At 56.3% G+C, this 23,210-nt stretch overlaps 1 protein-coding gene across 1 annotated transcript in view; it reads right to left on the bottom strand.

Moving 5' to 3' along the window:
• Positions 1–23,210, bottom strand: part of CNTN4 (contactin 4) — a 277,582-nt gene that overhangs the window by 239,959 nt on the left and 14,413 nt on the right. The window contains exon 2 of the mRNA XM_040995092.1: positions 6,569–6,694. Within this exon, the coding sequence (XP_040851026.1) occupies positions 6,569–6,623 (55 nt within the window). The 5' untranslated portion in view covers positions 6,624–6,694. The remainder of the gene's footprint in view (positions 1–6,568; positions 6,695–23,210) is intronic.

Below are 23,210 nucleotides of genomic sequence, written 5' to 3'. Positions count from 1 at the left end.
TGCTTCCTGGTAGCTGAATGAAAACTGACATTTACTCTACTCTCTTTGGATCTTAATTAAATATGTGACTTGTGCAAGAACAGCGGCAGTACTGGATTTAATATCTGTCCAGAACAGCGAATTCTCTGAATCTTTCATGCTTTTCTGTTTGTTCAGCGGGGAGGGGAAAGAGAATTCCAGAAGCTGGTGTGACCTCTGCGCTGGCAGGTCAGCCCGGACCCCATTCCGGAGGGGCGCGGGCGCTCCAGCAGGAGGGGAGAGCACATGAGGGCAAGATCTAAGCTTTCCTGGGCCTTCGGATTATGAGGAAAGAATGTGCTCCTACTGTGTGCTGGGACCCCCTGACCATGCGCAGCTGGGCCGCCCTGGACCCAGGCGTATCATAGAACCAGGTGCGGCCCACTTGAGTCATGCAGCAAAACTCCAGCAAGCTCAGGACTCCTGAAGAGGTGGGGTACGCTCTCCCCCCGAGGGTGGCAGGTCTGGGCCTGTGGTTGCCATTTCCAGCATCGCAGATCCAAGCAGGAACCTCATGACACGCTCCTCAGCACAGGTGCCTCCCGCTCCCCTCCCCGGGAACAATCACCCCTCTCCCATGAGTGGCACACGGCCCCCTCTCGATGCTGCCCCCAGACACAGCAGCCACAAGCAGTGGGCAAATCAACAGTGGGCAGGAGTTTGGAAAACATGGACCTTCCCAGAGAGATGCGATGGCTGAAGTTGGTCAGCCACGCCGCAGACTTGGGGTGGATTTAGTCTCGCTGGATCCAGATGGAGCAGCAAGATGCCAGGCATCCATTTCTGTGCTCGAGGCCAAGAGCTCTGAACACCTCACCTCCTGCCAGCTAGTCCTCCTTCCGAATGTTGCCTTTGTGAATGGGACCCAGCCCACTAGGAGAGGCGCTGGGTCCTTGTGAAACTCTTTACTGCTCCAGCAGGAGTCCTAGCAGATGTCACAGTCCAAAGACACGTGCTGCGTCCTCTCAGAAGGCCCAGGGGGAAACAACTCCCGGTGGTAAAAGACTCATCCAACTTCTAGTTAGAACCAGCCAAGGTCGAAAGTGAAACTTCGGGGCTGCCGAAGCTCGAGGCTGGGTCTACACACAGCTGTACCCGTGCGGCTGCCTGTGCACACATGACGTAGCTGTGTGTGTTCCAATGTGATCCTATGTTGTGTGTGTTACACACATAACTGTACATCTCTATGTGTATTTGCATGTTACTGGGTGGCTGTGTTACTCACATCTTCCCAGATGTATTCATGTAGCTGTATGTCCCTCCAGACAAGCACACAGGGACCTGCACAGGCAGACAGCTCTGGAGCGGTTCTTGTCCAAGCTGCTTTCTTTCTTGCTCCCAAGCGCCTCTGTGCCCTGACTGACGTATACCGCATGTCCCTGGTTTGGATCCCACCCACGCAGAGCCTGAATGAAGACTCGGGGGCAGCCGGTGTGTTGAGAGCCGCTCCCTGGAAGCAGGGGTGAGGGGCAAACATGCAGAAGGACCACCACTGGGCCTGGGATTCACTCTGAGGATGCTGTGTACGCAACAGAGAAGAGTAGAGGACTCCACACGTGCCGATGGAAACCTGGGCCTGGGCCCGTGGCCAGAACAGGACAGGGGTAGGCCCTGTGGATGGGACTGGTTGGTGGGGAAAGCAGGAAGTACTGCAGAGAAGAACATGAGGCAGAGCTGGGAGAAACCTCTTCCTAGCTGAACTGCACTCTCAGGCATCTGATGTGGACACACAAAGCCACCGGAAGTACTGACTTCACATCAGGGGACCACAGTGCATGCTGGGTGCACAGCGCGGACTGCGAAGAACAAGCATGGACCCAGATCATCACTCAGACACGGAGAAGACACTGAAGATGTTGGCAAAGGGGAATATTGCCATCTCAATGATATCCGCTGGCCATGGAAAGCTTCATCCATCAGGGGACACTGAGCAGCCCCCAAGGCAGCTGGCGAGTCCCATGGAAGCTCCTGGCACAAGCAAGATGGATCCCAGGGCCCTCTGGTCTTTGAGTCATGCTGCACACGGGGACACAGGTATGTAGAAGGCAGGTCACCATGTGGTGGGTGGGAGCAGCAACAAGCCTGCAGACATGACTGGCTTACTCCACACACATCTTCTACTTCCGTTCATAAAAAGGACCACAGCCTTATTCAGCAACGAGATGCAACACTGAGAAAAGGCAGAGGGTCCACCTGCACACCCCACTGCTCTACCGGCCACGGCCTGAGCTGAGTCTGGGATGGGTCTCAGGGGACCCTGCTGCCCAGCTGTCTGGTCAGCAGCCTCCCTGCCTGCATGGCTCCTTCGACGCCCTTGCTTCCTAGCTCTCTCAGGGAGGGGGTGTTGCAATTCTGCCTCTCTGGAAGGAAATAATTGAGTGGATGCTTCAGTAAATTTCTGGGCCACTGGTTCCAACAGGTATGTACGGGTGTGTGTGTGTGTGTGTGTGTGTGTGTGTGTGTGCGTGGTTATTTCCATTGCTTGTGGACAGACTGTGTCGAGCATTCAGCCACAGACAATGCTCACACTGCACCATTAATCACTGCTCAGCACACACAAATAATTACCCAGCTCGCACACATCTCTGCAGGATCAGCTGGCCGACGTGCACAATGTCCTCTCGCAGGCAGGAGGGGCTCAGGGAAGGGCATATCGGAGACGTGCTAATGTGCTAAACATTACAGGCATAAACACTTTCCTTACCAAAAACAAACCCTGCCGAGGAGGAAGCACAGGAAAGCTAGGGGTGCCTTGCAAAAGGAGAGAAAAGAGCAGTTGAGGCAATCTGTTCAAAATTCAGAGGGTCGAGTGCTATGTAAATTAATGAAATCAAGACAAATCGCAAGCAAACAAAAACATTAATTAGAGCTTGACTTCACCTCCACGGGAGGAGGCATATGACCAGGGAATATTAATGCCATGGAAAGCAGCTCACTCAGGCTCATCCCGACTCCCCACACAAAGCTAAGGGGATAAGACACAGGTGCACGCCTCAGGTACAGACTCCCAGTGCTGGAAACAGCTGGAGGGACTGTCGACGCCTGTGATTTCGAAGCACTGACCTTCTGGGTAGCTGCTCGGCTTAGTCGGTTACACTAGCAACAACTGCCACCGAATTCTGAGAAATCAATTCATGACATTGAGGAGTCTAGTGCTACGCGAAAGCAGAGGAGGCACAGTGCCAGGACACGTGGCCAGGGAGTCAGGTTCTACACCAAGGGAGAGATCAGCAAAACACAGCACAAATGAAAACTGAGCATTCGAGAAACCTGCAGCCGTGAGCCAGGGACATGGGCCACACAGAGCACAGCGGCCTTCCTGGCCCTCAGCTCCTGCTGCGCCTTAATCCAGCTGGAGCAGTAACAACGCAACTTGGCCCAAGTGCTTGGCTGAGTCGTGGAGCCGGTCTCCCACAAGGCCACCATGGCCCTGCAACCTCGGATCTCAGGCCACTGCAGAGGCTGCCACTCCGAGAACGCAGGAGCTGGGCCTGCCCTGCCCGGGACTGCTTTCCCACAGGGCTGCCCCCATGTAGGGCACTAGTAACCACAAGAACTAAGACCAGCTCAAAGTTCCTGGGATGCAAATTCACTTTTGCTTATGTTGTAAAAAATACATCTTGCACTGGAAACTGTGAAAACAAGACAGGTGATCTGAACTCATTTTCTAGAGGCCTGAGAGGACACAGAGGCCCAAACTGGAGAGCAACTTCCAGGGTGAGCCTGGCCCTGGACACACCGACGCTGGCACTGCCCACACCTGCTCCCAGGTGAGCCTGGCCCTGGACACACCGACGCTGGCACTGCCCACACCTGCTCCCAGACACACCGACGCTGGCACTGCCCACACCTGCTCCCAGGTGAGCCTGGCCCTGGACACACCAACGCTGGCACTGCCCACACCTGCTCCCAGGTGAGCCTGGCCCTGGACACACCGACGCTGGCACTGCCCACACCTGCTCCCAGGTGAGCCTGGCCCTGGACACACCGACGCTGGCACTGCCCACACCTGCTCCCAGGTGAGCCTGGCCCTGGACACACCGACGCTGGCACTGCCCACACCTGCTCCCAGGTGAGCCTGGCCCTGGACACACCGACGCTGGCACTGCCCACACCTACTCCCAGGTGAGCCTGGCCCTGGACACACCGACGCTGGCACTGCCCACACCTGCTCCCAGGTGAGCCTGGCCCTGGACACACCGACGCTGGCACTGCCCACACCTGCTCCCAGGTGAGCCTGGCCCTGGACACACCGACGCTGGCACTGCCCACACCTGCTCCCAGGTGAGCCTGGCCCTGGACACACCGACGCTGGCACTGCCCACACCTGCTCCCAGACACACCGACGCTGGCACTGCCCACACCTGCTCCCAGACACACCGACGCTGGCACTGCCCACACCTGCTCCCAGGTGAGCCTGGCCCTGGACACACCGATGCTGGCACTGCCCACACCTGCTCCCAGGTGAGCCTGGCCCTGGACACACCGACGCTGGCACTGCCCACACCTGCTCCCAGGTGAGCCTGGCCCTGGACACACCGACGCTGGCACTGCCCACACCTGCTCCCAGGTGAGCCTGGCCCTGGACACACCGACGCTGGCACTGCCCACACCTGCTCCCAGACACACCGACGCTGGCACTGCCCACACTTGCTCCCAGGTGAGCCTGGCCCTGGACGCACCGACGCTGGCACTGCCCACACCTGCTCCCAGGTGAGCCTGGTCCTGGACACACCGACGCTGGCACTGCCCACACCTGCTCCCAGGTGAGCCTGGCCCTGGACACACCGACGCTGGCACTGCCCACACCTGCTCCCAGGTGAGCCTGGCCCTGGACACACCGACGCTGGCACTGCCCACACCTGCTCCCAGGTGAGCCTGGCCCTGGACACACCGACGCTGGCACTGCCCACACCTGCTCCCAGGTGAGCCTGGCCCTGGGCACACCGACGCTGGCACTGCCCACACCTGCTCCCAGGTGAGCCTGGCCCTGGACACACCGACGCTGGCACTGCCCACACCTGCTCCCAGGTGAGCCTGGTCCTGGACACACCGACGCTGGCACTGCCCACACCTGCTCCCAGGTGAGCCTGGCCCTGGACACACCGACGCTGGCACTGCCCACACCTGCTCCCAGGTGAGCCTGGCCCTGGACACACCGACGCTGGCACTGCCCACACCTGCTCCCAGGTGAGCCTGGCCCTGGGCACACCGACGCTGGCACTGCCCACACCTGCTCCCAGGTGAGCCTGGCCCTGGACACACCGACGCTGGCACTGCCCACACCTGCTCCCAGACACACCGACGCTGGCACTGCCCACACCTGCTCCCAGACACACCGACGCTGGCACTGCCCACACCTGCTCCCAGGTGAGCCTGGCCCTGGACACACCGATGCTGGCACTGCCCACACCTGCTCCCAGGTGAGCCTGGCCCTGGACACACCGACGCTGGCACTGCCCACACCTGCTCCCAGGTGAGCCTGGCCCTGGACACACCGACGCTGGCACTGCCCACACCTGCTCCCAGGTGAGCCTGGCCCTGGACACACCGACGCTGGCACTGCCCACACCTGCTCCCAGACACACCGACGCTGGCACTGCCCACACCTGCTCCCAGACACACCGACGCTGGCACTGCCCACACCTGCTCCCAGGTGAGCCTGGCCCTGGACACACCAACGCTGGCACTGCCCACACCTGCTCCCAGGTGAGCCTGGTCCTGGACACACCAACGCTGGCACTGCCCACACCTGCTCCCAGGGTGAGCCTGGTCCTGGACACACCAACGCTGGCACTGCCCACACCTGCTCCCAAGGTGAGCCTGGCTGCAGACACATTGACGCTGGCACTGCCCACACCTGCTCCCAGACACCCTGACGCTGGCACTGCCCACACCTGCTCCCAAGGTGAGCCTGGTCCTGGACACAGCAACACTGGCACTGCCCATACCTGCTCCCAGGGTGAGCCTGACTGTGGACACACCAACGCTGGCACTGCCCACACCTGCTCCCAGACACACCGACGCTGGCACTGCCCACATCTGCTCCCAGGGTGAGCCTGGCTGCAGACACACCGATGCTGGCACTGCCCACACCTGGTGCAGGCTTGTGCTTGCTGAATGTGGGAGAATAATGCCACAGAGGGTATGTCTGGTGCCTCCAAACGCTCCCCAGGGCTGACAGTGGGGGCGGGTCAGGACCCTCTGCCACCCATGTCTGCCTCTTACAAAATCACGCACAAATGGAAACAAGAGAATCGGCTTTGAAAGCGTGAGCCACATCAGCAGACGCTGCAAAAGCTACTGGATCCCTGAACACATGGGTTCCCTGCCCCAAATCATAGCTTTCTCAACGCACAGAGGACCAGATGGACGGGCAGACATCAGCATCCATCGCTGGACACCCCACTGTGAAAACAGCCACAGGAAGGGGCTGTGGACAGTCAGCAGCTGCCGGGCACCGGCCTGCCTGTTCCCGTCAAGGCCCCTTGGCAATGGCCCTGAAGGGCAACAACACCTGAAGATGGCAAAGTTCTGAAAAACACTCTACCTGCCAGGCACCACGCCAGCGACGGCAGCACCAGCAGTTCCCATGGCAACCTCATCTTCCGCTTGTGAGGCCAACGACGACAGGTGTGCAGGACTGCCACTCCTTCCAGTGTCAGTCGACCCTAATCTGTGGGAAGACAGAGGAAGGTACAGCTGTGAGATGTGGGACCATCCCTCCCCGTCGCTACAAAGGTATCAGGACATGAGTCAAGTTCCCGTGTGGAAACCACAGCTGGGGGAGGGGGTGGAGGACGTTCACCCGTGAAGATGACACAAGCAGCCCTCAAACACTCGGGGCAAGGGGTGGTCCTGGGGTACACCAGTGGCCGTGAAAGAATAACCTGTAGCCCCTCTGTAACCACTCCCGCCCCAAGTTACTTTCTCATTTGTCTCTCTCTTACACACACACACGAATTGCCAGGAACTGTACAGACAGGGCAGGCACCACGGACCATGTAGAAGGTCTTGGCTCTTACGAAGCAGCCAGTTGTGGCCTGACTCCAACCTTTCTAAGATGCCACAGTGACCAGCACCCCAGGGCTGTGAGTCACCATCTGCTCTGAGTCAACCCTGAGGACGGCTACAAGCAGGCCGGCCTAGCTGGGGCTGGGACAGCAGGGAAGCCAAGATGATCTGCATGCAGCATGCTGCCAAGCAGGCAGGAAGCAGGGCATGGCAGTGGGTGACCCCTGGCTGGGAAGCAGGCAGGAAGCAGGGCATGGCAGTGGGCAACCCCTGGCTGGAAAGCAGGCAGGAAGCAGGGCATGGCAGTGGGCAACCCCTGGCTTCTGCTGAGGCCAGTATGGATGCTCCACAGCACCACGCAGGGCAAGCCTGGGGCTGCAGGAGTGCCTGCAGTACTGAAGAGTTTGTACTGGAAAATCTGCCCCATTTTACAAACAGGGGTACTTAAACCAGCTCATGCAAAACCGAATTCAGAGTACAAGACAACTCAGCAAAAAACCTTTCTGCAGCTTCCCTCTTCCACACTGAGGAGCCAGGACAGGCTCAGGCTGCCCTGGGGATGCACTGTTCACAAACTGGGAAGAAGGGGCATCCCTGGCCTGACGGTCCCACACCGGGCACGAGACAGCTCACAGCAGCAGCCTGCACAGACAATGTCACCCCTGGCTGCTCCACCCACTCAGAGCCATTTACAGGGACCATCCTGGGAAGCCAGCAGAGGCGCTGCTTGAGGCCACAAGCTGTGAACGCCTCGTCTGGGGCCATCGTGGGAGCCATAACACCGCTCTCGACTCTTCCACAGATCCCAAAGATCTGTTTTATTTATTTGAAAGGCAGAGTTGTAGAGAGAATCCCCCATCTGCTGGTCAGTCCCAAAATGGCCACAACAGGTGGGGCCCAGCCAAGCCAGGAGCTTTTCCTCCAGGTCTTTGTGCAGGTACAGGGGCTCAAGTGGTCATGCCATCCTGCTTTCTTGGGCTATTAGCAAGGAGCTGGATCAGAAGTGGAAAAGTTGGGACATGGGACACCATGCTCACAGGCAATGGCTTTAACTGCTATGCCACAGTGCTGGCCTCTCTTGGTTTAAAATTAATTTTCTCAATTATCAGAGAAAAGTATAAATTATATATTATAAATTTATATTCACAATTATCAGAGCAAAGCACCTAGTAATGGTGGACGACGTTGGAGGCCTCCTGGTTTTAAATCGGTGAGAACCTGTGGCTTCCTTCCAAGGGATGCAGGTAAGAGTTGATGGGCATGGGACCCACACCACCCAGGCACTTCTGCTCAGGCAGACCATGCCATCACAGCACTTCCTTCCTGTGGACCAGGAGCTCACAGTCAAGGACAGCCCGATGCCCTCCAAGAGCGCCTGAGGCTCTGTGGTGCTGGGCAGACAGGGGGGTCTAACCCCTGCTGGTGAGGCCAGCCATGCTAGGATGCTGCCCAGGCCTGAGGCTCTGCCACGCTGGGCAGACAGGGGGCCTAGCCCCTGCTGGTGAGGTGGCCTGAGGCTCTGCCACACTGGGCAGGCATGGGGTCTGACCCCCTGCTGGTGAGGCTAGCCATGCTAGGACGCTGCCCAAAAACGCCTGACAGGAGGCTGGACGTGCTCAGATGCTGCCCGGGGATGCCTGTCAGGCCACTTCAGACAAGTTGGATGTGCTGATCAACAGGAGATATTAATGTCTTAGGCAAATGATAAGGACATTAATTTTGCAAGGAAAATGTCAACCTAGACCTCAGGAAGAATTGACAACACGAGGCAATTTCTCAAAGCAATTAAAATGAGCTGAGCGCATGCATCCACTCACACACACCATATTGCATTCAGACTAGGACGCCAGCAACAGTGTGTGTGCCACTGGGGGCTGAGTCTTTGGAAAGGGGCAACTTCAGTCCGTGCCACCTCCCAGCCCCGCTGCAGCTCTGAGCTGCCTCTGCCTGCTGCAGGAGGCTGCCCAGCCCTGGCCACCATCCTACCCGGGACAGACCCCTCAGGGGCAAGCAGGCAGACAAACAGGACTGGGTGACGAATGGCAGAGAAACCTAGGACACTGTCCTGTCAGTGTCCGGTCACACAGCCCCGAGAATCCCAGTCATGCCAAGTCCTGGACGGGAGAGCGTGACAACAGAAGCTGTAACGTGCCGGCCCCGGAGAGCTTACCACATGGAACCCAGCCACGGGGACGGGGAGCAGCTGTGTCACAGGGACCGGGCTGGCCCTGACTCCAAAGGCCACAGGGACGTGAGCCGGAGGAAGGCCCCAGCAGACGCAGTGTCCCTGAGTGCACACAGGCCACAGAGCCCGGCTTCCCGCTGCCCCGCTTGCCCTTGGGTCAGCGAGCTGGCAAACAAAGCTTAGGGCAGCAATGCCAAATGCTGGCAAGGGGCTGGAGCACCCCAACATCTGGCCACATCAGGTGACCACTCAGTCCCCTCTGAGTCTGCAGGTGGGCAGGCCACTGCAGAAGCCCACAAAGGTGCCAGGAAGGGCCACAAAGGTGCCAGGAAGGGCTGCTGGCACCACATGTAAGTGCATATTGGTACTGTCTACACTGGGATGCAGAGTCCACCCCTACCTTCCCACAATGCAACTTTTTACCAAAGAGATGCATGTATTCAGAAGTCATAATGGGACAGAGAGAGAAACAGACAGGCACGGAGACCTTCCAGCTACTGGTTCGTCCCCGAAGGCCGCAACAGTCGGCTGTGAACAAAGCTGAAGTCAGAATCCAAACTCCACCCTGGTCTCCCACACACGTGGCAGGTCTGAGTACCTGGACCACCTCCCTGCCTTCTCAGGCACGTGACCAGGAAGCTGTGTGAGAAGAGGAGCAGCTCCAGCATGGGATGGCAGTGTCACCCACCGTGCTGCCCTCAGAGGTCCGCCTTCACGAAGCCAGCGGTCTCGGCAGGACATCCGAGAGGCACAAGGGGGAATGGTGAGAGCAGGCAGTCGCTACCTGGCACTTCACGAACCAGTGTGAGTGCACCCTCACTGAGGCCTCACGGGTGCGGGACGGGCACCGGCAACCTCAGCTGAATTAGCACAGAGGTTAGCACAGGGAAGCTGGGAACACGGCCAAGGTCGCATGTCTGGAAGTCAGTGGAGCCATGTTCAGCTCCGTGCCTCCCCGCCTGCAGGCATGCCATCCTTCCCCGAGTAGGGGCTCCTGTAAAGTGTGAGGGGCAACCCCTCCTGTCCCTCACCTTATTCTCTGCAGAAGCCAGGCCAGCGTGCGGGGTCTGCCCAGAGCAGGCAGTGCAAAGCCCGGGTGCGGCAGGCCTGGTTGCAAGGTTGGCTTCAGCAGCCGCAGTGCCAGTCCGAGGTCCTTCCGCCACAGCAGGGCTGAGTCAGTGCCTCTTCCTGCAGGCTGAGAAGCAGGGGACACGTGCTCTCTTGCTAATTGTAATGGAGAACGTGGCCATTGAGGAGGCAGAGATTTTTAACAAGGATCAGCTCCTTGTTGCACAGTCAAACCTTCTCTGACTCTACAATTAGCTAATGAGCAGCCGAGTCAATCACAGGGGTGGGGAAGCGGGCAGCAGAACCGAGAGCCAGCGAGAAAACGGGCTCCATGTGCCAATCAGGCCCAAGGAGATGGCACCCAGTCCATGCCAGCGGGGGTCCAGCAGCACACCTTCACTGAGCACCCACCACCTGAATGGTAACACAGGGAATACAGCAGAGCATGAGCCACCCGAGCCCCAGGAGTGCCTCGAGGCGGGCTAGGCTGTGTGCAGGCGGGCAGTACGGAAAGGCCACTTCCTGCGGGAATGCAGTGAGCTCCAGGGCCTCCTCACGTGTGTCAAATCCAGGACCACAGGCCGCCTGCACAAGCTGGCTCTGTCTTAGGGCAGACACACCTCCACGCCGTGCCAGGTCCACCCTACAGAGACTGCAGGCTGCTAGCAATGGGAGCAAAGGAGTGTGTTGTCCCGCTTGTGCCAGGCACATGGATGCACAGAGAAGCTGGGAGAGGAGGCCCGCAGACCAGGGATGAGCGTGCGATGTGGCTCTCCCATGGGCGAGGCCCCTTGCACTTGCACTGAGCCTGCTTCTAATTAAGTTGAAAGGGAGATTGGGGCGGGGGATGACGGCGAGTGATAAAAGCAGATCTCCATTCAGCCAGCTGACTTCCCAAATGTCAGCAAGTCGAGGCCTGCCGGGCCAAAGCCGGGACCCAGGGAGCCACTCAGGTCTCGGCACGGGCCACACATCCACTCTCCATCAGCTCCACCACACGCTCATTTGCTGCTCTCCACAAGGTTTGCATTCGCATTAAAGTCACGTGTGCACACGGCTTTATGTACGGCCTCCCCTTCCCCAGGGAGCTGACCCCAGAGGCAGCGGCCACTTTGCTGGTAAATCCACATTTTAAAAAAATATTTATTTTGTTTATTGGAAAGTCAAGTATACAAAGAGGAGGAGAGACCGAGAGGAAGATCTTCCATCTGTTGATTCGCTCCTCAAGTGGTGGCAACAGCAGCAGCTGTGCTAATCTGAAGCCAGGAGCCAGGAGCTCTTCTGGGTCTCCCATGCAGCTGCAGGGTCCCAAGGCTTTGGGCCGTCCTCCACTGCTTTCCCAGGCCACAAGCAGGGAGCTGGATGGGAAGCAGGGCCTCCAGGATTGGAACCGGCTCCCATATGGGATCCCAGCACGAGCAAGGCAAGGACTTTAGCCACTAGGCTACCGCGCTGGGCCTAGTTAATCCACACTTTTAAAAAAAAAATGCTTCATCTTCCTTCTCACGATTCCCTCGGAATTAGACTTTAGCTCACGTTACAAGTGATGATGAAGGAGCAATCTGTCATCTACCTCCAGACACAAGCCCCCCACCCCTCCAGCGTCAGAGCCTAGCAACACAGATCTGGCTGACGGCTCCTCCCTCGGCCAGCCCCCAGAGGGGGCTGTCCCTGCTGCCTCTTCTACAGCTTAGGTTCTGGCTAAGCATGCATCACTAATTCATCCTAGATACTGCACACCCAGCACCCTTCACAGATTCAGACACAAATGCCCGCAAAGACCCTGTGTTTAGGATCTCGGGTAGTGAACACATAGAAACAATGGCCTATTGCTCAGGGGCTGAGTTTAACACAACCACCCAGACCCTGCGATGGCCCCATGTGACTATGGCATGCAGAGTAACAAAGAACACGCATCGAGGCACACTGGGTATCCACAGGACAGAGCACTGTGCGGGCACCACGGCGGCCCTGACACAGGAGAGCTCCTGGGGCCTAGGACGCAGTGCACTGTGCCACCAGTGAAGGACCCCAAGCCTGCACCGTGTGGGCACTGGCATGCAACCACCATGCCAGGCCCGGCACGTTCCTGCTCAGCAAGCTTTCCAGACGGGGTGCCATGCAGGCCTGATGCAGTCCTGTATGTGGAACCCAGGCGGGGAAGATGGTCAGGCGAGGACAGCGTGGACTGGGTTTTCTGGGGAAAGGCTGGTGGGCCAGCTGTCAGCCAAGGGCTCTCTCAGATGGCCACCTCCTCATGGTGCCTTGAGGGACAAGTGCATGCTATGCCTGTTGGCCTAGAGGACCGTCCTCTGCCAGCCATTCAATATGCACCTGGCCACTTGCTCTCAGTGGACCGACGCGCAAAATGCAAACCAGGGAATCTGAAAACCGAGAGTCCCTCTCTGCAGGGGGACACACGCGCTCATCAGACACACACACACGACCCTGGACCCCAACCACCAGCCCCCTCTCCTCAGCACCTGCAGAGTTAGCCACGTCAGAAACCAACTGTGAACTGCTGACCACAGTGGACAGGAAAGGCACACACCAGGAACACTTATAGCCCTCACTGTCTCACAATACTTGTGTGGTGAATTCACAATGATTCCAAAACAAAATACTGAAAACTTTTAGAAACTGTGAATGAGGCCATCTCACTGAATTTTTAAGGAATCAATTGTCAGGGTCAGCTACCAGCTAAAGCCAGCAAAGGAGCTGGCAGGTGCCAGAGGGCTGTTACAGCAGATTGAGGCAGGTCTTGCTGGGCACATGGTGTCTTCTGAGAGAAAAGGCCCCCAACCCCACCTGTCACACCTGTCACTGACATCCCAGAAGCTCTGGGAGTGGGAGGGGCCCTGGGGATGCCATGTCCTTCCAGCCTTCTGTTTATAATGTTCCTTAAGAATGAGCAATCAGGGGCCCGGCATGGTGGCTAAGGTCCTCGCCTGGAATGCACTGGGATCCCATAAGGGCACCGGTTCTAATCCCGGCAGCCCCACTTCCCATTCAGCTCCCTGCTTGTGGCCTGGGACAGCAGTTGAGAACAGCCTAAAACCTTGGGACCCTGCACTCGTGTGGGAAATCTGGAAGAAGCTCCTGGCTCCTGGCTTTGGATTGGCACAGTACCAGCCGGCTGCGGTTACTGGGGAGTGATTCATCAAATGCAAGATCTTCCTCTCTGTCTCTCCTCCTCTCTGTATATCTGACTTTGCAATAAAATAAATAATTTAAAAAGAATGAGCAATTTGTAGTAACACGACTGTGACCCCAGGACCCCCCAGGGATAGCGTGGTTACACAGGGAGGTGACAGCAGGACACTCAACACAAATTAATGTATTCAGCTGGAATTCACGTCTGTTACGGCACATGGGGGGGGTCTCAAGACGGGAAGGCGGATTCTGCGGACTTCCTCCCTTGTGGACAGTCGAGGCCAGCCCCACGCACCCCAAGGGTAACACATGAAGAGGCACAGGATAGTCTGAATGCCCCCTGCCCCCCACCTGCTCCTCCCCACCACGTGGCCATCACCTAAGAGCCTCACCGCCCTCGGGTTTGCCCCCAAGCAGGTGCATCCATAAGCAGAACCGACTGGACATCCATCATGTGGTCAGAGTAAAGAATTTCACAGAAATGGGGATTTTCTAGATGCTGCGTATCTGTAATACAGGTGTTACATGCATGACGGGAAAGCCACCTTACAGCCACAGAATGTGTATGTGTGTTTCACACACACACGCATAAAACTGAGAGGACCCCGTCATTAATAGGTACGTTCTGCAGAACATTAAAAAAACCTCACTGGCAAGGGAACAGGACAGGGCATGGGGACACGCACAGGGACACGCAGGCTCAGCCTTGCATGGCTGCACATCCTGCCATCACAAGCCTGACCGAGGCCTGGCTCCTCTCTCTGGGTTACCAATGCAATGCCTGGTTTGCCTCCACAATCTCCAATCTCCTGCATGTGGAACAACAATGACCCTCTGGGTGTCTTTTTTTTTAAAAGCTGTTTTGTGTCATTTTCTCTTCACGGTGTCTGCAGCACTCCCAGATGAAAAGGCAGTGGGTGTTTACAGTAGCGGCAGATGGTGTCAGGGAAAACACTGCCAGGTGGCCTAACCCACGAGGTCTGGCAGCACCTCTCCTGCCCAGGTAGGAACCTGGAGTCCCCTACAACTGACCTAGAGTCCCCTGGGAGTGGCTCAGTCCCCGTTCTAGTCCCTCCCCCAGGCAGTCACAGGAGGGCGCTCTAAGAAGTTCAGGGAGAACAGAATGGAATATTTCTTAGGGTGTGAAGGATGCCTGCAATCCACGCACCATGTGCTCATGACACATTTCCCATGGACGTTTGGAAGCTGTGCATGTAAGCTAAAAGCGGCGCCAGTAGGGCCCCCCTGGCACTGCCCTGCCTCAGCCACTTTCACAAAGCCAGGAAAACCGCCCAACGCCACCCCGGCCACCTGCACAGCGGGAGTCAGAATCCAAGCCACCTGCCCGAGAGCCGGGCACCTGAGGCGGCCTCTGCGTACCTGTGCACCTGCCCTTCCTCTCTGTGGTTAGCTGAGAACAAACAGCCTTCTGTGACCTGCTCACAATGGCAATGACTGCCCAGATCCACCGTATTAGAGCAGGACCAGAGGGCACGGCCACTGGCGTCTCCAGTGCCCTTGGCGTGACTCATGCATGCCCCAAAGAGGAGAAGCGTGTGAGCGTGGCCAGTGTGCACAAAGCCCAAGTGCGTGACCTAAACCAGGGCACATTGCCATGGGACAAAACAGAGTCAGTTTAACAACTAGGATTTCTGGCAAGAACTAATGAGGTGAGAACCTAAGAAAGGACAGATGAGAGACGGCCAGCAAGGCTACCCTGTTCCAGCCACCTCTGTGGACAGTCTGGCAGTGCCTTGGGGTCTAATGAGACTGCACTGATGGTGTGTGCAGGACGCACAGGCGCTGCTGAGCTGCAGCAGCTGCACAAATTCTCCGCAGCAACAGGAATGCAGATTTTTCATTCCGTTTTCCATGAATCTTCCGAGGTACCCCGAGTCTACACTGCGATGGTCAGTGTGCAAACTTGCTTCTAAACCAAAGGCTCCCAGACCCGCAGGAGGGGACTGCCTGGGTCACATCTCCTGGGGGGGCAGTGGCCCAAGGCTTTCTTTGCTGAGAGAGGTCTCATGGCCCATCCAAGAGAAGCCGAAGAAGGAAGTTAGGGGTCTCCAAGCAGCGCTGCTCCCGGGGTATCTCGGGTTTAGTCTCATCTCCGAGCTTGGATGCTCCTTAAACTCAACATGGGTTGTTTCTGTCACCTGTGGGCAAATTGTGGCCTGAGGCCCAAATCCCTTGCAGTGAAGTTCTGAACAAGATCCAGCCAAGGGCTGAGAGGCCAAGAGCCACAGCTACCTGTGACAGCATTTCACAGCCCCGCAGCTCCTCCAGAGCAAATCCCCAGGCCGAGGCCAGAGCGCCCTGCAGCTGGCCAGCTGCACTCAGTAGCGGGTCTGAGGTTGAGGTTCCTGAGTGCGAGAGGTGCTTTCTGAAAAATCAGGGGGCTATACAAAATCACTCAACTGGGGCTGGAAGGCTCCCAGAACCAGAGAGCTATGTTTCCCTGGGCATCTTGCAAACACAGACTCAGCCACGAGTCTGCAGTCTCCTGCTGTAACTCCCAGCTAGATGCTAACAGCTATGCTCAAAAGACAAATGAAAACTTTCAAACGGAAAAGCACTCGGCACACCAAGCCCGGGACTAACACCCCTCTGCATCGTTTATGAAAACACCAGGAGAAAACCGACTCTTGGCTGGTCACACGGGTCCCTGAAGTACCTGAAACACCTCATCGTAATGATTAATTTTGGTCTCACAGGAACAGAGTTGGAAAATACTTAAGTGAAGTGATGTAAATCGGATATCAAGTCTTGCACAGAACAGAATACTCATGCTCTGATTTTATTCCAGTGTTTATAGTTTAGAAAATGCAAAGCTTCAGTTCTGATTTAAATGAGCTTTTGTTTCTTCAACTGTTAATCCACAGTCAGCCTGACTCAGGGCACGTCACAAAATGCGCTTTTTGTTGTTGTTTTTAAGATTTATTTATCATGCCAGACGCAGTAGCCTAGCAGTTAGTCATTGACTTGCACGTGCCAAGATCCCACATGGGTGATGCTTCTAATTCCAGTAGCCATGCTTCTCATCCAGCTTCCTGCTTGTGGCCTGGGAAAGCAATGGAGGACGGCCCAAACCCTTGGGACTCTGCACCCACATGGGTGACCTGGAGGTTCCTGGCTCCTGGCTTCAGGTCGGCGCAACGCCAGCCATTGCGGTCACTTGGTGAGTGAATCATTTGGATGGAAGATCTTCCTCTCTGTCTCTCCTCCTCTCTCTATATCTGACTTTCCAATTTATCTGACAGAATTATACAGAGAGAGAGAGATCTTCAGTCCAATGGTCATACACCAGAAGTCCACAACAGCTGGAGCTGGGCCAGGCTGAGGCCAGGAGCCAGGATGGTCCAGGGGCCAGGCTGAGGCCAGGAGCCAGGATGGTCCAGGGGCCGGGCTGAGGCCAGGAGCCAGGAGGGTGCAGGGGCCAGGCTGAGGCCAGGAGCCAGGAGGGTGCAGGGGCCAGGCTGAGGCCAGGAGCCAGGATGGTCCAGGGGCTAGGCTGATTCAGGAGCCAGGAGGGTGCAGGGGCTAGGCTGATTCAGGAGCCAGGATGGTGCAGGGGCTAGGCTGATTCAGGAGCCAGGAGGGTGCAGGGGCTAGGCTGATTCAGGAGCCAGGAGGGTCCAGGGGCCGGGCTGAGGCCAGGAGCCAGGATGGTCCAGGGGCTGGGCTGAGGCCAGGAGCCAGGATGGTCCAGGGGCCGGGCTGATTCAGGAGCCAGGATGGTGCAGGGGCTAGGCTGATTCAGGAGCCAGGATGGTCCAGGGGCCGGGCTGAGGCCAGGAGCCAGGATGGTCCAGGGGCTGGGCTGAGGCCAGGAGCCAGGATGGTCCAGGGGCTGGGCTGAGGCCAGGAGCCAGGATGGTCCAGGGGCCGGGCTGATTCAGGAGCCAGGATGGTGCAGGGGCTAGGCTGATTCAGGAGCCAGGATGGTGCAGGGGCTAGGCTGATTCAGGAGCCAGGAGGGTGCAGGGGCTAGGCTGATTCAGGAGCCAGGAGGGTCCAGGGGCCGGGCTGAGGCCAGGAGCCAGGAGGGTGCAGGGGCCGGGCTGATTCAGGAATCAGGAGGGTACAGAGGCCCAAGCCTCTGCGCCATCTTCTGCTGCTTTTCCCAGCACATTAGCAGGGGGCTAAATCAGAAAAGGAGTAGCCATGATTCCAGCCAGTGCCTGTATGGGATGCTGCTGTTCCACTGGTAGCTGTACCTGCTGGGCCACGCTGCCTTCAACATCACTGTCTATTTTCAATCTGTTTGGTCATTAAACCCCCATCCAGCCTGAACAATGACAACCCCTTGCCTGCCGAGGCCCCATTCAGCCACCCCTTTCCAAGCAGGCTTTTCCAGACCTCCACAGACCAAAGCGCCTCTGTCTCCCTTGGGATGTTTCCGATGCTATCGTCCAATCCCAAGCTGCATTACAATCTCATGTCAATTCCCATGTCAGCACACAGCTCCTTTACCATGGGTGCCATATTGCTGCCCTGGCACCATGTTCAGCTCCTGTGCCTTCCCACCCCAGGGATGGACCCTGTGATCACATGACCCATGTCTCAGATGACCACAAAAACTGACAATTTTCAAAGCATGAGACACAAATATGTGTCAACAAATACACAACAAGATGCTTAGGGTGGCTAGCCTTCAGAGAAACACAAATAAAAACCACAAAGGAGGTTTCACTTCAGTTTTTTTTTTTTTAATGGCCTGGAAAAAAAAATATGCAGAATCCACAATGTGTAACTTTTTTGGGGGTTTCTTCTTACTTTTCTTTGAAAGACAGTTACAGACAGAGAGAAAGATTTTCCATCTGCTAGTTCACTCCCCCAAATGGCCACAATGGCCAGAGCTGAGCCAATCTGAAGCCAGGAGCCAGGAGCTTCTTCCAGGTCTCCCACACGGGTGCAGGGTCCCAAGGCTTTGGGCCGTCCTCCACTGCCTTCCCAGACCACAAGCAGTGAGCTGGATGGGAAAAGGGGCTGCCAGGACTAGAACCCGTGCCCGCAAGAGATGCTGGTGCTGCACATGAAGGCTTAGTCGACTACACCTGGTGGTGGCCCCAAAGTTTACTCTGAGCTTTCCAAGTCAGAACGACTGGAATTTTCTGTCACCTTCTCCTCTTAGGACTCTTCTGACACTTTGACTTTTTCTTCTAACAGGTTTATAAAAGTGATGTGAGCTCCAGGCCACGGGGTCCAGAGAAAGGAGTGTGGTCTCCCCTCCTCGGCCTCATGCGTCCTCCTGCTCACCCAGGCATGCCTCCTGTGCCCCACTACCTACTGAGCACACTGCACTCCCGGCCTGGCTTCGCCTTAACGACAAAAGAGAGGACACTGCTTCAAGCCCAAATCAGGTGCCCCGGCCTCCTGGGCATCCATCGCAGCCCGTTTTCCTGTTCTTGTTCAAGCTTCATGATACTTAAGTTGCAAACGCGCAGTTGCATTGATAAGTCATGCAAGCCAGCGTAATCCAGTAATTCCAGTTAAGCTTGGTGCCTCCTGTTACATTATGCATAATCCTCTCACTGACACAGAGATGGGAATTACAAGGAATGGACAGCTAATCTACAAACACCTGCATCTCCCCATGAGGGGAAGGGCATTTGTCTCCTCAAACTTCCACACGCCTGGGCACCTGAGGAAGCACTACGCTTTGCTGTTGCTCAAGAAAACGGCTTGGCCATTTCAAAGGGACATGGATGATGCAAAGCGCATCTCACTTCTCTCCTAGCACACACATGGACACCTACTTAAATGCGTGTGTGGTCACCGCAGCCCACCCTGCATATTCGGGAATTTATATACCTTACATGCTGACCCACTCACATGCAGACACGTAAGGTTACACACAAACACACATGCTGGTACACACTTGTGTAGATGAGGGAATTTCATGGAAAATGGGATTGAAAGATAACAATTTTGGTGGAAAATCTTGAAAGCCATGCCCATGAGGGCTCCTCACACAGTACACACAAATACAGATGATGCAAAAACTATAAATGGATTTCAACTTTTTGAACCGAAGTTAGCATCTTCTAATTCCATTTCACACAAAATGTTGGAGATGTTTGCATTAGTATGCACGCATGATGGTCTCACTGCTGCCCTGTCCTCCACAGAACATTCTGGATTTTCCAGCTGAAAATATCATGACTCCAAATATCGCAGCAGAACTCGAAAAGTCCAAGGAGCTTCCCAATTAATACAGTTGTCCACAAAGTGATTCTTTTCTCTGATTCTCAGGGGACCAACACAAACCACGCTCCACAGACCTCTGCGACAGGAAGGACCCAAAGCCCCTTCCTGCCCACACCTGCTGCCCACACCTGCTGTCCACACCTTCAGATCCCCCATGCCGAGCCCCAAGCCCTCGACTCTGACACATAGCTGGGGGCTTACTTCTCCTCTGTGTCTGACTGTCAGCTGAGCTCTGCCTCTGCTAGGAACCTCAGGCCTTGATTTCTGAACACTCACTGAGCACCTTGGACTCAGCCGTTCAGTTTATTCTACCAACAAGCCAGTTTGCTTTCACTTCAGTCACCTCTGCCAAAACTACCGAGTTTGGGGAACCCTCTGCTTGTTCTTCCAGTTGCTCAGCCCGAGTCCAAGTTTTCCACTATCTTAGCTGTGTGCCAGTGATCAATCAACATTACCTGCAACCAAATGAATATTCAACACAACTGCCATCACCACCACCATCATCACCATTATCACCATCATCACCACCACCATCAGCAGCACCACCACTATCACCATCACCATCAGTCTTTACACTTCCTTGCCTTCATGCCTGTGCACGTCACGACACCCTTTGCATTCTGAACTAACTGATGGACAAGCCCTACTGGTTCTAGAGTACCCTGGAGAACCCTTACCTTCCACCTGCTGCAGTGGCCAGGACAGCCTGAGGCTCTGCCTCTTTCTGCTGCCTTAAAGAGCTGTTTCTCCCCTTGCCACTCAATCCAGCAGCTGCATCTCCTGAACCGCCACTTGCCTCACACCGGCACTCTGCTCACTTGTGTCTTTTCCCCGTTATGTTGGGAGTTTGGTACCATCTCTGAATCTCACCACCTTTCCTGGTGCAACCGATGAGGATGTGAATGGTGCTTAAAGCCTACTGGGGGGTTCCTGATGACGGGCGGGCGGTGCCCCCTCCACTGCACTTTTCGGGGAGCTCTGGGAGGATGGTGCTTCCCTCCACTGCACCTGCTGGGGTCCTCTGCTTTGTGAAGATGCACTTGGGAGCTCGGACTGCACACCTGACACACTTCTTCCCACCTTGTACATGAAGACTTGGGCCCTGGGAGGGGCGACAAGAACTGCTTCAGGAAGACTCTGAGTTTGGTTACAGTCACACTGGTAGTGTTGCAGAGTCAGGTCACTGACTCACAAACACACTTCTGTTAACAGATTGATAAGATGGGCACTGCTTCTGTCCTCTGAGCGACGTAGTTAAAAGGCAGCCAGGTACCTGTTTCAGCCCCAAGCCCACTTTAGGCAGGCATAAAAGCCAGAGTCCATGGTGCCCAAAGCAGTGGCGCGTGGCTTCCTTCTGAATGTGTGCAGGTAACACAACACTTCGGGCAAATGTGGTCTCCAACCCTCCATGTATAAACCAAGGATGAGCAAACAAAGATGGCAAAGAGATTCTCAGCAAGTGTGTGCCACGAACTCCTGCACAACCTTCAGACTCACTCAGAAGCTAGGGCAAAGCACAGCCCCAAGCAGTGCCAGGAGCTCTCTTGCCTGGGCTCTCAACCTTCTCAGCAGAGGTGAGCAACCTGGCTGCAGAGCTGAGCCCTTCTCACTCCCTCAAGCCCCATCCCTTCCCGGCCAGGTCCTGCTGAGCTGAATGCTGGCTGAGACAGCAGAGCCGGAGCACACCTCTCAGCGGACCTTCCCGAGGGTTCGGGAAGCCCTTCGCCCTGGCTTCTGCTCTGAAGCATTGCCTCTGAGTCTGGGCAGCCTAGGAGAAGCCCTTGGTCTTCACATGGTGGCTTGGCTGTCAGCCAGCTGTGCCAGGGCACTTGCTCTCTGCCTGCCCAAGGCACAAGCATCTGCCTTTCACTTTCAAAGCCAAGGTTGCCTGTGAGCTAGGTATTTCCTGAGATTGACCCCCACAAAGCGAGGGGGCTCTCACAGCAATTAGCAGATAAAATGCAATGTCATGTCTATCTTGGTACATAAGCTGGCTGAGCCCTGTGTACAGGGCAGTGAGCTGCTATGACCCCAGCGCTCTGCACACGTGCCCCCCACTGCTGTGATGGAACCCGACCAGACACCGCCTTGCCTTCTGGGTTCCCAGGCAACACGCAGCCGACCTGGAGCTGAGCGGCTCTCCTGCCCAAGCTGCCTGATCTGGGCATCAGAGGCCGCCCTGCGCCTCTGCTTACAGAAGAAATGTGCTGCGCAGCTCCTGCTGATCTTGCCACCCCGAGACTAATCTGGAAATATTTGTGCCTAATCTCCTGCAGGAATAACCCTGCAGTGCTCAACCTGAGGTTCAGGGAAACGCTCCTGCAGCGGCCGTTGCTGGGCATGACTCGGAACGGAGAGAAACGCCGGGCTTAAGTCCTGCAGTTGAGAGATTATTTCTTATTTATATTCCTTCTTTGAAGAAGGCCGTCTCGGGCTGGCTCATTACCGAGATCCAGCCTTCCATCTACTACTATTCTTTTTCCTACTTTTTTTTCCCTCCGGTCCCCAATCACATCTAGCCATCAAACTCTTTCAGCCCAGGGCCCCAGAAGGCCCCCTTTCCATATCTGATGATCAGGGATTCTCAAAATGCAATTGCAGGCTTGCTCCCTGGCAGATAAGAGCTCAGCTAAGAGGCCTGGCTGTGGCCATTTCACATCCACTCCTGCTTCCTGTGCCCTGCTGAGCTTTTCAATAAGACTCACTCCCCACATAATTTACCCCGCTCCTACAGCAGACTGAAAATAAAAGGATGCCGCAGGAGCGGTTCTAGATGGCAAGGGGCCGCGTGCAGTTGACCGGGGCAGGCCAATTCTTACAGGCAGTGTCCTGCCTTGGTGCTGCTGCGCACGGGCAGGGGCCGGGCAGTGGGCTTCTCACAGTCCACATGTTGTCTCCCTGCTGTCGGCTTAGACACCTGAGCTTGCCGTGCAGTGCATTTGGGTTTCACACCTCAGCTCTGCAGTGTCGTTTCAGCTGCCATGTGCATCAGTGCTGGGCCCTGCCCATGCCAAGATGGCACCTGCCCACACTGTGAACTCATTAAGAGCATGGGGAGGCTTCCACTGTCGCGGGCAGGTGCAGCCCCCTCAGAGCCCAGTTTCGCCCTTGGCGGTGTGAGAACAGGCTGACAGGTGCTCCGGGAGCCACCTCGGTGCCTGCCTCGGCAAACCTATGTGACTCTACCCTCCACCACTGACTGCCAATTAATTTTTAAAAAAATGTCTCGGGGAGGTCGCATCAGGCATTTTGAGAAAATTGTATGTGACAAATGTAAAATAAACAGTGTCAGGAGGAGTGAGCAGTGTTGAGCTCCAAGATCCACCTCCGATGATATCCCTAGCTGGGAGAGGCCCTGGACTGCAGCCTGCCAGGTCCCAGGACTCCTGCGGCCATGGCTGCTTCTCTCCTGACGTTGAAGGCCAGGTCACTGGGAAGCTGCTGGCAGGCGAGGTGATGAGTGCACGCAACCAGGACCACGCAGCTGAACCCTGCATGACGATCACCTCGCTCCAGGAGACAAAGCAGTAAGTAACTCCCAGGACTGCCCCACCCAACA

The sequence above is a fragment of the Ochotona curzoniae genome, unplaced genomic scaffold (genome assembly GCF_017591425.1).
Source record: "Ochotona curzoniae isolate NIBS_2020 unplaced genomic scaffold, NIBS_Ocur_1.0 contig_908, whole genome shotgun sequence".
Classification (NCBI taxonomy): Eukaryota; Metazoa; Chordata; class Mammalia; order Lagomorpha; family Ochotonidae; genus Ochotona; species Ochotona curzoniae.
Note: the sequence above shows the minus strand (reverse complement) of the source record. Positions and strands in the feature narration are given on the sequence as shown.